Source organism: Antennarius striatus, chromosome 9 (genome assembly GCF_040054535.1).
Source record: "Antennarius striatus isolate MH-2024 chromosome 9, ASM4005453v1, whole genome shotgun sequence".
In the NCBI taxonomy this organism is placed as follows: Eukaryota; Metazoa; Chordata; class Actinopteri; order Lophiiformes; family Antennariidae; genus Antennarius; species Antennarius striatus.
Window position 1 is genome coordinate 4,622,188 of NC_090784.1, and position 14,361 is coordinate 4,636,548.

At 44.0% G+C, this 14,361-nt stretch overlaps 1 protein-coding gene across 1 annotated transcript in view; it reads left to right on the forward strand.

The window, feature by feature from the left end:
- The window catches only part of rims2a (regulating synaptic membrane exocytosis 2a), a 126,017-nt gene that overhangs the window by 108,985 nt on the left and 2,671 nt on the right, over positions 1–14,361 (forward strand). Inside the window, exons 28-32 of the mRNA XM_068323160.1 lie at positions 650–867; positions 13,283–13,424; positions 13,597–13,709; positions 14,013–14,114; positions 14,214–14,353. Coding sequence (XP_068179261.1) covers positions 650–867; positions 13,283–13,424; positions 13,597–13,709; positions 14,013–14,114; positions 14,214–14,353 — 715 coding nt within the window. The remainder of the gene's footprint in view (positions 1–649; positions 868–13,282; positions 13,425–13,596; positions 13,710–14,012; positions 14,115–14,213; positions 14,354–14,361) is intronic.

The window sequence follows — 14,361 nt, forward strand, 5'->3', positions numbered from 1 at the left end:
GAATTTCTTTGTTTTAAAATAGTCCATAATAATCGTCAGTATTCATCCAAAAATGTGATAAAAAAAAAAAAGTAGATTATATTTTTAAAAAAAAGTACATTTCATATCACAAAATCATATTCAGTATATGGCAAAAATAGAATTTAACAGCTATAAATGATATACTGTACACATAAAAAACTCTGATACTACAACAATACTACAGAAACCCTGATAACGTCTCTGGTGTTTGTTTACAAGAAACTCTTTGATAGTATTGCTTAAAAAATGACAAAAATTAAATTTACTGCGCAAGTTAAGAAGTGAAATGAACTTGACTTTATCACATTTACATTTCATCACATGATCATGAGGGTCAGCTCATAACACATCCGCTTTAAGCCTGAACTCTGTTATACTGTAAGTCATGACCTCATGTACCTGAACTCTGTCCCTGTCTCCTGTCCACCCCACACCTCCTCCTCTCCTTCGATCCTTCCTTTACCCTCTCCTCCTCTCCTCTCCCTCCATCACCCGTCCTCCGACATCCTGTCCACTGTCTTCCTCTACCTCTGTCCTCCACCCTGTCCTCTCCTCTCTGTCCTCGTCCTCCTGCCTCCCTGTGAACGGCGGTGGCTGACAGTGACTTTGCATCCAAAATGAAAAACAGGCAGATGGGCTCGTCGGGTGGAATGAACATGACCAAGAGCACAAGCATCAGCGGCGACATGTGTAATCTGGAGAAGACGGACGGCAGCCAGTCGGACACGGCGGTCGGCACGGTAGGCACTGACGACAAGAAGAGGCGCTCCAGCATTGGTGCCAAAATGCAGGCCATGGTCGGCATGTCACGCAAGAGCCGGAGCACCTCCCAGCTCAGCCAAACAGGTAAGAACCGAGAGCTCCTCACCTGTGTCCACACATGCATCTGCCCTGTGACCCGTCTGTGGGTTTACTTTGTTCCTATGCTGAATATCATTCTAACTCTGCTGCCCTGTCTCCTGCAGCATTCTTTATTTTCCATCTAGAAGGCCTTTCAGCTCACGCCCTCTCCTCACATCTTTTCTTTTCTCTTTTAGGTGACAGCTGTCTTGGAAACCCTCTCCTACGTCTGTCCCAGCTCCCTTTTTATTCCCTTTCCTTCTTATTCCTCAAGCAGATACTGTTTTGTTTTATTCTTTTTTTTCCAGGTGCAGTGCTGATTATTTATTGTTGCTTTGCTCATAATTTCATTTTGGAAAAATGTAATGCAGCTGCAGCAGCTTTTGCTCTTCCTACCACATAATGACCTCAGCCGGTCGTGTTGTGTTACGATGATCTCCTGTCTGATTTCTCTGTGTAGAGCTGCCTGAAACTACGGAGCGTCTTGAGCGTGTGTGCAAATGTGTTCAAATGCAGTAAATATGAAGCGGCGTGTTGTGCTGAGCAGCAGCATCTTTTTGTCTGCAGCTGAAACCGTTACATTTTTGCTTCTGTGGACATTTTTTTTCTTATGTTTGTTTCTTTTAAAATGTGTCTGATAACCAGTTTAAGCAGAATAGAAGACGCTAGACTAGAAAAACATTTTTTTGAGGGTGTTTGTGGAGCTTGGGGGTCACTCTTTCAGAACACTTCCCCTTGCTGTGTGTGATATTGTGTGTGAGGTGAATTTCTAAGCATTCATCACCTATTCATTTTGTCTATTCAGACTTAAAGTGGTCAATAATGACTTTTACTCGGCGGCACTTTCTGTCAGGACGAGTGTGTGTCGATGAATGCAGAGACAGATGTATGATGAGGCATGTCGGCGTGCTCACGTGGCGCTGCGGGGCACCGCTGACTCGTGATTTCACTGGCACATGGACAAATGCCTTATCTCTAAGGCGCTGACTTAAATTCTACTTATCAGTTACATCCATATGACAGTCAGCATGATAACCTTTCATATTTGGTTTCAGCGAAGTCTCCCTGTAATTTATTTATTAATCGTGAAACTGGTTCTCAGTGGTTGATGATGTAGCTGAGCAGGAGGAGTCTTTGGAAGGACCAAATTCAGCTGACCTGTGTTTCAGTTTTTATTTCCAGACCCCATTCGTATAGGACAGACTCTTCCCCCAATGCAGACGCTGCAGATCCCTGAATCTCCTGGAGCTATTAATATTTTACTCAGTACATCTAAGTGCATCAGATGGAGCTGAGGAGAGAGTGCATCATTCTGCCTTCCAACATTTGAGAGCTGTTTTTGCACCAGCGCAAACACTGCCAGGCTGACTTTTGCCCTACTTTGCTTCATGCTATCTGAGAGGCTCGTCACCTGATGGTGGGCCACACTCAAAGGAAGATCGATTTTAAGAACGAGCTGCTAAATGTTGACCAAGTGGACCATATAGAACACAGAAATGTGTTCTATATGGTCCACTTGGTCTTTTGGTATAACCCACATAATTTTCCTGTAAGGATAAATGGGTGTGGGTTCTCAAGGGTTAAGCAATCAAGGAGCAATCGCAATGACAATATTATCTATAGATAGTAGAACAAGCAGTAATAATGCAATCAAGGTTGTGTAGTGGTCACCCAGTTATTGCAGTCCACATGTCGAGTGTCCTTGAGAAAGATGCTGTGTCCTACATAGCTCCAAATGTGTGAGTGTTGGTCCTGAAGAACAGGCTGCACCTTGCATGTTGGCCTTTGCATGAATGAATGAATGAATGATTGAATGAATGATGGAGTTGTGTTGTGAATTACTTTGAAAGGTCAGACTGAAACAGCTACTTTACTATCTGTCAGTTTCCCTATCGGTCTACAGAACATTCATTCGTTCATTCATCTAGTTGAAGATAAGATGAAATATGTGTCATGGACGCTGCTGGAGCCGATCCCAGTGTGCTATCCGTAGAGAGGGAGGGTACACTCCGGCTGCGTCGCCAGCGCATCGCAGGTCCCACAACAGAACATGTATTTGTGAAACTTATAGTACATTGTGTACTTCTTTTATTTTTAACCCAGGCCTTTCATTTATTGAATTATCACTTGTATAAATATGTAGGTCTGTTTCTTCAGGTGAGCGATCTGAATGCAGAGATCAGTGGTGGCTGCTGATCACGTCTGAAGGGATTTTTGTCAAGTGCAATTTTGCTTAAGGCCCCATAGGATAATGTTTGGAAGACATCCATAGATCCATAACAGGACCTGAATGCAAGAGGGCAGCACAGAGCAAATAATGCAGCAGAACAGAACATCTCCAACAGCCTCTGGTAAAAACATTAGAGAGGTTCCAGTGACTTCATCTGATCGGTGATGCTCAAAAATAGAGGATATGATTTAATGAGACAGTTTCACATGAAAGGACGGGAACCTGTGCCTTGACTAATGAGATTTCCCAATTTATTATCTATAAAGAAACTACATTAATTATGAACTATTAACTAGTTCATTAACAGTGTGGTCACATGGTTACAGAAATATTTCAGTCGGCACATGTTTAGCTTGGACTTGAAAAAGCATAAATAAATTAACATAGAAATCAATAATAAGCTCATGCAAGTGTGTTTAGGAGCTTCATCGGTGTTACGCTGATCATCACCAGCAACCTCAAACATCCAGTTGATTTATGATCCCCCATTTTCCCAGCCGTCAGCAGTCCTGCGGCCCCTGGTACATTATGTTTTAGGCTCAATAGAGAGTGGCTTATTCCCAGTCCCCCCCACCCCCTGACCAAACTGCTGCTCCACACCCTGACTCAGCAGAAAGCAAACAGCAACACTAAATCCTTTTGAAAATCCATTTGTATGCATTTATCTGGGCATTGCTCCGGTATTTTATTCCTTGTGATTGGTGTCTGAGAAAGAGGCTTGTTTTCCCTCCACAATTCCAGAGTGCCCCCCCCCCCGCATTTCCAAAATATGCTGCTAAAGATGTCAGCATTTCACAATATTGATCTGCTGGTCCCAGTTGCAGCTTGGAGTGAGTCATTAGTGGGTGAGGTACTCCTTGGGGTAGGTTTGATGTGTTCTTGCAGCACACATTCCCTAGAAAAACACATTTTCAACATACCTTTACTTCTGTGTATCGGATCTCCTACCTTTAAGTTTGTGTTTGTAGGACATGAACAGCATTCTGGGTACTTGTTCATGCAGACATGGCTCTGCAAGAGCATTAAACCTAACTTAAAATAAACCTCCCTCCTGCGATGCTTTGACCTTCTCCTCCATCCTGCAGGTTCAGACTGTACTTCCTTTGTGGGTACTTGTAGCTTGTAACCAGCAGCAACTCTTCAGTTATTTGTCCTAGACACATTCTACCCATGTCCTGACAGAAACATGATCAAGTGCAAGCTTGAGCCGGGCAGAAATAGAGGAAATAGTGCCTTAATAGATAAAACAGACAAGGCTACAGTGATATAGAAACAGGAAAATGATGGAAATACTGTGGAGAAGTGGCTGGAAATGAAGTATTCCAGCAGGGATTCTTGGGAATTTGTCCTACTTTCTACCTGAAACTAAGAATAACTCACCGGTCGCACCCAGTGACATTTCCTTAGTTGAAAATGTGTTAGAAAGAGAAGGATGAAGCTCTGACATTTACTCTGTTGGTGTAAACACACGATATGAAGGGATCAGAGGAGGCGCCTAGGTGTGAAGAGTAAACTGTAAGCGTGTCAAACATTTGTCTTTCTTTTGCCCGTCAAAAAAAAAACAGTGTTTATCATACATGAAACTAGTTCTAGCTTTCTTTCCTCCTCCTCCACCATCTAGTCCACGTACTGACGTAGTTCTGGACCTCCAAAGTCCTCACACAGCCTGTTTTCTATGTGGTAAAATAGCTGAACTTTGAGCTTCTAGCCGAGGTAATTTATCTTGAGTTGAGTCGGCCGCCTATCTCAGCAGCTCCTCTGCTAGCTGAGGCTGCTAATTAATGTCCCGGGGGCCCCGAAGCAGACATGCTGCTCTCAGGATGATGCATGATGGGAAGGCGGCAGCGGCAGCAGCAGCACAGGTGCAGGAGGCTGGGACACCGCAGCCCCCGCCGCGCGCCTCCTCAACCTGACTTATTCGTCCGTATCTCTACCATGAAATCCGTTCTGTCTTTTACCTCTCTCTCATTTCACCTTTGCATTTCCATCAGCTCTGCATTCCCCACCTGCTTCTCTCCAACTGTGTGACTTTATTTCTCTGGAGGACCCTTGGATGCTAATCGGCCTGAGCTCTCAGTTGAGCCTCGGCCGAGTTTGAAGTAATCTATGTGCTCTAAAAGGTAGAAAAACATGTGGAGATAGACTCTCCATGAAGTGATAAACCACAGTCCTGTTTCTTCCTGCTGTTCAGGATGCTCCCTGAACACATCAGTACTCATTTTCATGGTTTATTAGATTAAAAGCAGATTCAATCCCAGTGACTGTTTAGTATCCACCGTACTATTGGCACGGTTCTTTGTTTAGTTTATGCAGCAGGTCATCAGACATCTGGACGTCCTGTAAGAGCAGACTTGAGTTCATTGTAATTCATGTACCTATGATGAAAAAGGTTAATTAAACTGTTTATTCGGGACTAAGATGACAATATGGTAAAAAAAAAAAAATTCACAAGCAGTAATGATGTTGAAAATGAGTTAAGACTAAAAAATAGAGTTTCAAAACCAAAAATCTCAGTTTCATTTCCTGCACTGCGATGGCTCAGATGAGACCTTTTGTCACGGTCGGCCTCGCCGTCTGGGAGGTGGAGCAGAAACAAGTCACATGGCTGAAATGATAACCTAACGTATGAAAAAAATACTGTGTCAACACCTTTTATGACTTAAACTAGAGTAAAATACGTTCTTTCTTTACCTGAAATAATGCCCAGACTCCTAGTTTACTAAATTATGACAACCAAACAGGATAGTGTTGAAGACAGGGAAGTGACCTTCAAATACTCACCGAGACACATATTTCATTTTGTCATTAGAATGTCCGAGACTCGGAAAGCAAGGACGGAAGTTGTCAATCATGACTAAATGTGATATGAATCAAACATGACATCATCTGTCAATATTTCTGAAAGCCGCACAGATTTGCTCTGGATCCCAGACTCCAGACAGCTTTCATCATCTTTTGATTGCAAGTCACTGTGTACTTTAAACCTGCCATAGGATGGCATAGGAACCCAATTTTGCAGGGGTAAGGTTTGTGTTTCTATGGCAACAATGCACCTGAAGCAAAATCACATGGGTCATCATAAAACACAGTAAAAGACAGTCTTGGGCTGTGTTTGGTTATTTTTATTATCCTAGGCGTTGCAGTGACATGAATGTGAAGCTAGAAAAACTAAAAACAAGTGTCTGATAAATTCAGACTCATTTCTCCTCACGTATTTTTGGACAACAGTTTGGCCTTCTTTAGGTGTGCTCACCGTACGTAGGATTTAAATATTCACAAGTGAATCTCGCTGTATCTGAAGTGCTTTAGCTTCACTGATGACTTCATGTTTATTCACGAGTGTCTGTCGCTGGACTAAATATCCTGTTTTCACATAGAGAGGAGTACATGGTGTCTCTCAGAACCAATGTTCTTGTTTTGCAAATTCAGTTTTTATTTTTTTAATGCCGTAATTATGCAGGAACATGATTTACTGATGTTTCAATACGAACCCCTTTGGGGCTCCATGTACAGTAAGTCTGCAGGCGAGGGCGAGAGCCTCAGAACACAACATGCTCTTTACAATATCTATACCGTTAGCATTGTGATGTAATGCAGGATATTATTCTGTCATTTTCTATTTCGCAAAAACCAGGACGTTTGCTGGAGGCTTGCATCCAGTTGAGAATACACTTGTAAAGCCATGCTTTACATTTCCTTGCATTTATGCCTCTGAACTAGACTGATAAAATATTTTCATTTCTGGGTTTCTAGCTGTAGCTAATAATATCCCCTCCTGTTGGGATTGTTTTTGTCTTTAAATGGTGATAACTCCGCTCCGCAGCTGTCAGCTAAAGGGGAAGCTGATGACGTGCATTAAGATAAAAACCGCGGTTTAGTTTAGTCATGGAGTTTGAGCGTGATGTTTCTGCTCCTCATAGAAGCGGTCAAAAGTATTATTGCTTCCTCTTTCAGTGTGACTCGTTCTTGTCTGACACATTTGTGTTGCAATATTCACATGCCAGGTTTTACAAATTATTGTTGTGGCTGTAAAACAGAAATAAATCAGCTGGAATGATGTCAGTGGTGGTTTTTCATCTTTTGTTTGTACAGATAAGACAAATCTTTGCCACATTAGGCCTCTGTTCTCTCCGTTCATCTGTTCTACCTTCAGTGTTTGCACCACTAAATGGGGCACAATCGCCAGAGGACAGAATCTCCTGCCTGTCACGTTTCAAACAGCCCTGCCTCGGTTCACACCTCTCTCTGAAGGAGTGAACTCTGTCAAGGGAAGGTGTGAAGAGGATGGCGGGACATAGAGTGTGATCATGCATCGGCGTGAAGTCTTTAATTATGGATGAAACTTAAGCTGTTATATTATCTAGAAATATTTGTTGGGCTGCCTGCACAGTTTAGTTTATGTCTCGGTGCACTATTTCAAGTGCAAAATGGTCAGAAATCAGAAATTAAAATCATTTCAATCCAGTCCAGTCTTGAACAAAAGCCCCAAACCCCCTAAATTATATTTTTTAAAAACCCACATTTTTATCAACCAGTATTCCCCCAGACTTTACCTGTATATGTATTAATAATATATAAGTAAAGTAAACAATGATAAAGCGTGAAAAGAAACATAAAAGTCACAAGAACACACGAGGTGCATCTTTACTTGACCAATGAGAACGAGATCCGGTCTCACTGATGTTGTATCCATCCGCCAACTAGCCGCGGCGTCTCAAATCACGACTCATATCTCTGATTGTCACTTGAATGTCCGATAAAAATCTGGACGGAACAGCGGCTCGTATCTCAAATAAGTCGTACGTGGAGGTTCTACTGTGTGTTCCAGCGACTCATCAGTGAAAATAGCAGGACAGCTAGCGAACCAATTCAGAATATGAAAATTGCTTTATTTGCATTTGATGTGCATGTAGGTAACTGCTAAGCTAACACGCTCATCCTAACATTTTTAACAGGTGATATTTTGATATTTATGTAAGGTCGGTACTATCATTTAATTGAAACCCTAACACAAAAACAATTAAATGTAGATTTCACGGTCCAAACTCAAACATGATTTCCCAGATCATTCGGTAACGTCCTTCCTGCTCCTCATATTCCAGCCAGATGAGGGGAAACGGGACTTCTAGACGGGACTGGGCTGCATCAAGGCTGGCAGCTGGGAATGTAAACGGAGATGGCGTGTTTCTCTACCTGTGTGCATGTGCTGGCGTGTTTGCCTTTGCCCGTTCATGTGAGTGCCGGGTTAGAGCCCTCCATTAGGCTGTGTTTACAGTGTGTAGGACCAGAGCTGCTCTCTGACGCTCGGCCCTCTGGGGCCCATTAATCAGGAAGTCGTCCAGAGGCTCCGGCCACTGATCTGTGCCGCCTGCCAGAGACGCCTGCTTACTTATGACTTCTGGGATATTACGCTCTGTTGTTGTAGTGGAATCAGCCAGATTTTCAAGATTCCTTCCCTCTGAGGTGGTTGGGATTTCTAGTGGTGCAGTCACGGTGGAGTTGGTTCGTCACAGCTTGGAATGAAACCAAATACGTTGCACAGTTTCCACATCTCCACGTCTCTCTGCTGTAATCGTTTGTTGGGAAATCAGTTTTTATCCTAAAGCAGACCAGAAGAAGACCATCTGAGAGCAACTTCCCAGTTGATTCGTCGGCCGTATTGTCTATTTTTATGTATGAAATTTGCTCCACAGAGGAAAGTTCAATGTACAGCAGGAAACGGTCTCACACTTGAAGAGTTTCCTTGTGTTCTACTTTTCTTCAGGCAGAATTGTGAACTCTATAAATGGGCTTTTAATTTGTCAGAGATGTTGACTGTCATTATGGAAAATACGAGTTTCTTTGTGACCTCATGTGAGGCGCAGAGCCCTTGAACTCAGATAGATGCGCTTCATCGAAGAGGTTTGCAAATGTAATTAACCTGCTTTCCTGTTCGGGGTTCGCGTGTCAGGTGTTGTGCTCACAACACAGTGACAAATGTAAAGATGTGTCTTCCCTCCCACCTGTCTTTGTGCAGTGGGTGAACGTATAAAAATAAAGTGTACCAGAGTTGCAGCACGTGCCAAATGTGTGTTCATCGTATGCAAGTTGACGCATTTTGCTGAAATTTCAGACAGAGCTGTGATTATTTTTTTGCCACGCAAGTGTATTGTTAACATTGCTGTTTGCTTTGTGTCATTTCACAGAATCAAACAAGTTCATCCAATAATAAGTATGGTTTGACAAAGAAGCAGCTGGCAGAGGTTTTTGATCCATCATTGAATGGCTCACATTCATTAACCTTAAAGTCCTTAGTGTTGTATTATTTAGCTCAGAAAGCCTTCGACGTCCTCCACATGGAAACCAGGTGATGAGTGATGAGAGTCAGGGGGTCTGAAAACTAACAATTATTATAATTATGTTTGTCGAGGCACCTCCTACACTGTTTGTCTTGCTGCAGAGGCAAAGATGTTCAGGTTTCTGTTTATCTGAGAGAAAAGTAATGAAAAGTCTTCAGTTCACAACCCTGATTGGAAACAAAGTTTTGAAACATAAATGGGCACGGAATGTAATCAGGTTTCCACGAGGACACGTGGCAGCATTCGCTTTAAGATCAAATACGCTTTTTCAAAGGTCATATTTTCCAGAACCTCCTGTTAGCTTTAACTCAGTCTGAACTGGAGTGATGATTGTGACGTCCTTATCCAGGAGGGCGATGCTGCTCGGTAGGCTGAAAACCAGCAGAATCATCTCCTATAACTAACCCATGCTGTAAAAATTCATGAAAATAAAGGGGATATGTGGGTCAGCAGGTGCTCTAACTTGTGTCCTCTTGCAAAAAAAAAGAATCTTTAATTAATTCTGACCCAGTTGGCCGTATCCTTTTGTAACCAAGTGTTCTTGATCCCCTTGTAAATGTGAAGTGTTGTTTTTGGCTGTACTGACCCAGATGAAACCTGCATCTTCTCGTTTGAGCTTCTGTGTTTAGTGCATGACACTAAAGGGAGTTGGACGCATTAATACCGGTGCACAGACATACTATAATTGAAATTTTCTGTGCCTCTTCTGGCAAAAGCATATTTAGACCAAAAAAAAAAAAAAAGGTTTCTTCTCTGGCAATGCGTCAAAGCAGCAGAGTTTAAGAAAAGCTGCACACGTGACAGAAAGCAGATGGACTGAAGTTTAGTTTAGAGCCATACGTTTCTATATGTGTTTCCCTCACGTGCCACACCACACAGATTAATGAGACTCCCAGAGACCACCTATAAGGAACTGTTTTCTCTTATCGCCTCTTGCTTCTTTCTGAATCTCGCCCCTTCTATCAACAGACGATAAAAAATACACTCAAAAAGTTTCATGTTTGGTTTAGGTTGACCATAATCGAAACAAAGAGCTGGTTTCATTGTTGTAGTTTGGTTTCTGATTGAAAAACCCAGAAGCAGTGAGAGGAGGATAGAACGGGAGGTTTTCGGTGCATGTGAATATAATCATCTACGTGATTTCTCATTTTCAGAAACTATGAAAAGACAAGAAAAGAAAAAAAAAATGGGATCTGTTCCCACACAGCTGGCGTATAGCTGAAAAATCAAGTAGCAGAGTTTGGCACGTGAACTTTTAGTGATCGCCATGTGGTTGAGGCCGCCTCACTGGGTGGGGGGGTGGGGGGCTGTTGGCAGACGTAATGACAGCTTGTTTTCACTGGCCTCTGTGGATAAGATGGGGGAGAGGAGAATGGATGGAACAGGGATGTGGAGAAAAGGAAAATAGCAGTAATGAGTAGCACAAAAGAAACAAAGCAGCATAGGAGGGACAGAACGGAGAGAGCGAATAATAGGACATCAGTTTAAAAAAAATGAGCTGGGGAGGGCGTGGGGGGGGGGGGGGCTCAGTGTCTCTGTAGAGCTTGTTCATCCACAGCTGAGGTGCGCCTGAGCAGCCTCGGTCCCTGATTGGCGGAGGGTGCTGCAGCTCTCTTCCCTCCCCTCCCCTCCCCCCTGAAGAAAGAGGTGCAGCAGAGACGTCAGACCCAGACAGCACAAGACTCTGCTGCTGAAGCAACGTTCTCATGTCCCTCCTCCTATAAGATGCAGCCTTCAGAACATCCTGGAGCAGACTAGATGATAACGCTGACGCCACGGCGCAGGGTGCTTTATCCATCTCTCAAGCAGATTTAAAATCGATTTAGAAACCTTGACCGGTACGACCTAGGAAAAGCTGAGTTGTAGCTCCTTTCGATTCTCCGCATTGACAAGGACGACTGGCGGTAAACATGGGCAGGCAGGGCCACGATACCTCCGCTGCAGCTCCAGGGATGCGTATCCAGCGCTCCCAGAGCAAGATGAGCCTGTCTGCATCCTTTGAAGCTCTGGCTGTCTATTTCCCCTGCATGAACTCCTTCGATGAGGAGGACGGAGGTAAGAAGACATCCAGGGCTGACTGGGGTCAGAGAGGGAGGGGAGACAGATGGGGGGGTCAGTGGGAAGATGTAGACGCCGGTATGTAGAAAGATGTAAATAGTTTCAGTAATGCAAGATATTGAGTTTAGTACCTTCTTTCTTTTTTTAAATGTTGGCTTTATTTATAAAGAGAATTAGGAATAGCTTCTTAAAAAAAAGTTTTCCTCTTGGTTTCATCACACATTCTGCTGTCACACCCCCACCAGTGGCTCCACTCTGGTGGGGCTGATACTGGAGCGCAGTGACCTGGTAGCGAGCCAGTCCGTCCAGCTTTCAGGTCACCGCCGCTTCATGCCTGACAGACACACTACAAAGAGACACACTCGCCAACCAGTTGATAAGTGTGACACATCCGCTCCAGTCGGTGTTCTCTTTACTGCAGTTCAGGGAATACGAATATATGATTGGCATGTATGTAGACTTTTCTATCCCATGATGCATTCCTGTATCAGTCAGTTTGTGGTGAGAATATCTGAATCATTCATCTACAGGATATCATAATTAAGAATTATTGTCACCTTTAAACATTTTACACCATCATACATTTTCCTTGAACTGTATGGATACCATCCTTCCGGCCGCTGATTGGCAGCGGAGCTGTTTGCGCTGCAGACGTCAGAGACGACCTCTGAGTCGTCCTCTCCTATTGAAACGAGTGGAGAGCGGAATGAGGAGGTGGACGCCGGCTGAATTACTCAGATTTCAAGGCTGAAGGGCTTCATGTCTGCTTGAGATAGGAAACAGAGGGCCGTATCTCTTCTCCTCAGCCCCCCCTGTTGATGAGAGGAGACTAGAGGAGGGAGGGAGACTGAGGACAGCGGGCCCCGCTAAGGGCTCCTGGTATGGGAATGTTGTAATCTAGACATGATTCATCTGTTAAGACCATGGAATTATTAAGTGAAAGCTATACCAGGTCAAGGGATAACTGGATGTTACATCAATGTGCACTCGGGGTTCGCAAACGATGAGCTGACGGCAACTCAGTTATTACATTCGTACGGCTTTGCAGCGATTATCTGACCTGTGGGAAATAACAGCCTGCCTTCATTGCACAGTCCTTTCATTACATATTTGAGAAAGTAATTGAATATCTGTAATATTTGCAGCAGCGTTTTTATCAATAGACCTACCAATGACTGGGCTCTGTTAAAGCCAGGCATAATTTCATTTCATTATTGATCATTTCAGATGCCAGCAATCCACTTTAGCAGCTAATGGATGATCAGGATGCGTTTACTGCTTCTGTGTGAAAGGTGGAAGTGATGCAGGGTTTACAGGTGTGTGTGTGTGTGTGTGTGTGTGTGTGTGTGTGTGTGTGTGTGTGTGTGTGTGTGTGTGTGTGTGTGTGTGTGTGTGTGTGTGTGTGTGTGTGTGTGTGTGTGTGTGTGTGTGTGTCTGGGACTGCAGGAATCAGTCAGCCGTCTGCTCGGATCAGATGGGATGGGAGGCAGATGCTGAATGTTTGTAGGTAGAGCATCTACCTCCCCCCGAGGGCAGGCAACAGGACAGGCTAGAGGAAGGACATGTTGTTCTGGTGAAGTTAGACATTGGGTTGTATTGTGTATACTGCTGCTCGATTAAGTGACCCTGATTGGTTGTTGCAGTGAAAATGGATTTGTTTTGTTTTGGGGGTTTTTATCTCCACGCCAACGAAAGCGTTTATTGCAGTAATAATCTAGACCAAAGCCTTGCTGACACTCTCCATCGCTCCATCTCCACCTCTCTCCACCTCTCCTTCTTTTACTACGGCGTGCAGAAGCGGGAGGTAAGAAGTTGCGCAGCACCATCCAGAGGAGCACGGAGACGGGCCTGGCGGTGGAGATGAGGAGCAGAATGACTCGGCAGGCCAGCCGCGAGTCGACAGACGGCAGCATGAACAGCTACAGCTCCGAGGGAAAGTAAGAACACAAAGACTCTCAAAGACAAACCAGACTGGGAGCAGTTCGGTTTGACTCCATTACTCATACTGGGCTCCGGTCCTCCAAGACCTCATGGTCTTTAATAGCTCGCCCCACTGTTGCCTCGCCTTCGTGAACGTTCTCCATGGTAACCAGTCTGTCTTTGTTTCAGTCTCATCTTCCCAGGGGTGAGGCTGTCCTCAGACGCCCAGTTCAGTGACTTTCTGGATGGTCTTGGCCCCGCCCAGCTGGTTGGACGACAGACGTTGGCAACTCCACCAATGGGTGAGAGCCAGCAGAATCCCTTTACAACACTGCTTCTCAATTTCTCACTGTTGATTACAATTAATGCACTACATATATTTCTGGAAGCGCCGCTGCCTCCTACAGTAGTGGATGTGCAATTACACTTTATTCTAGCACGGCAATGAAAAAGCAAACAGTAGTTTCACCAAGCAGTTTCATGGTAGCTCAGTAATACCTGATATAGAATTCATGAAGCATACATGGTTGTGTACCTAAGATAATGTGAAATATAAATACTCGCTATACATTCATATAAGACTTATTTCTGTTGTTGTTTCTCAGGTGACATCCAGATCGGTATGGTGGAGAAGAAAGGAGCGCTGGAGGTGGAGGTTATCAGAGCCCGTGGCCTTGTGGGAAAACCAGGTTCCAAGGCACTGCCAGGTAATTCAGGCCATTACACTTTTGATCCCAGGTGATGATTACACGAAAAGTAAGGAAAAGCATGAGAATTAAAGGTCATCTTGTCACCTGTCTTCGCAGCACCCTATGTAAAGGTCTACCTTTTGGAGAATGGAGTCTGCATAGCCAAAAAGAAAACAAAAGTAGCAAGAAAAACCTTGGATCCTCTTTACCAGCAGCAACTGCCGTTTGAGGAGAGTCCAGGAGGGAAGGTTTTACAGGTCAGGCT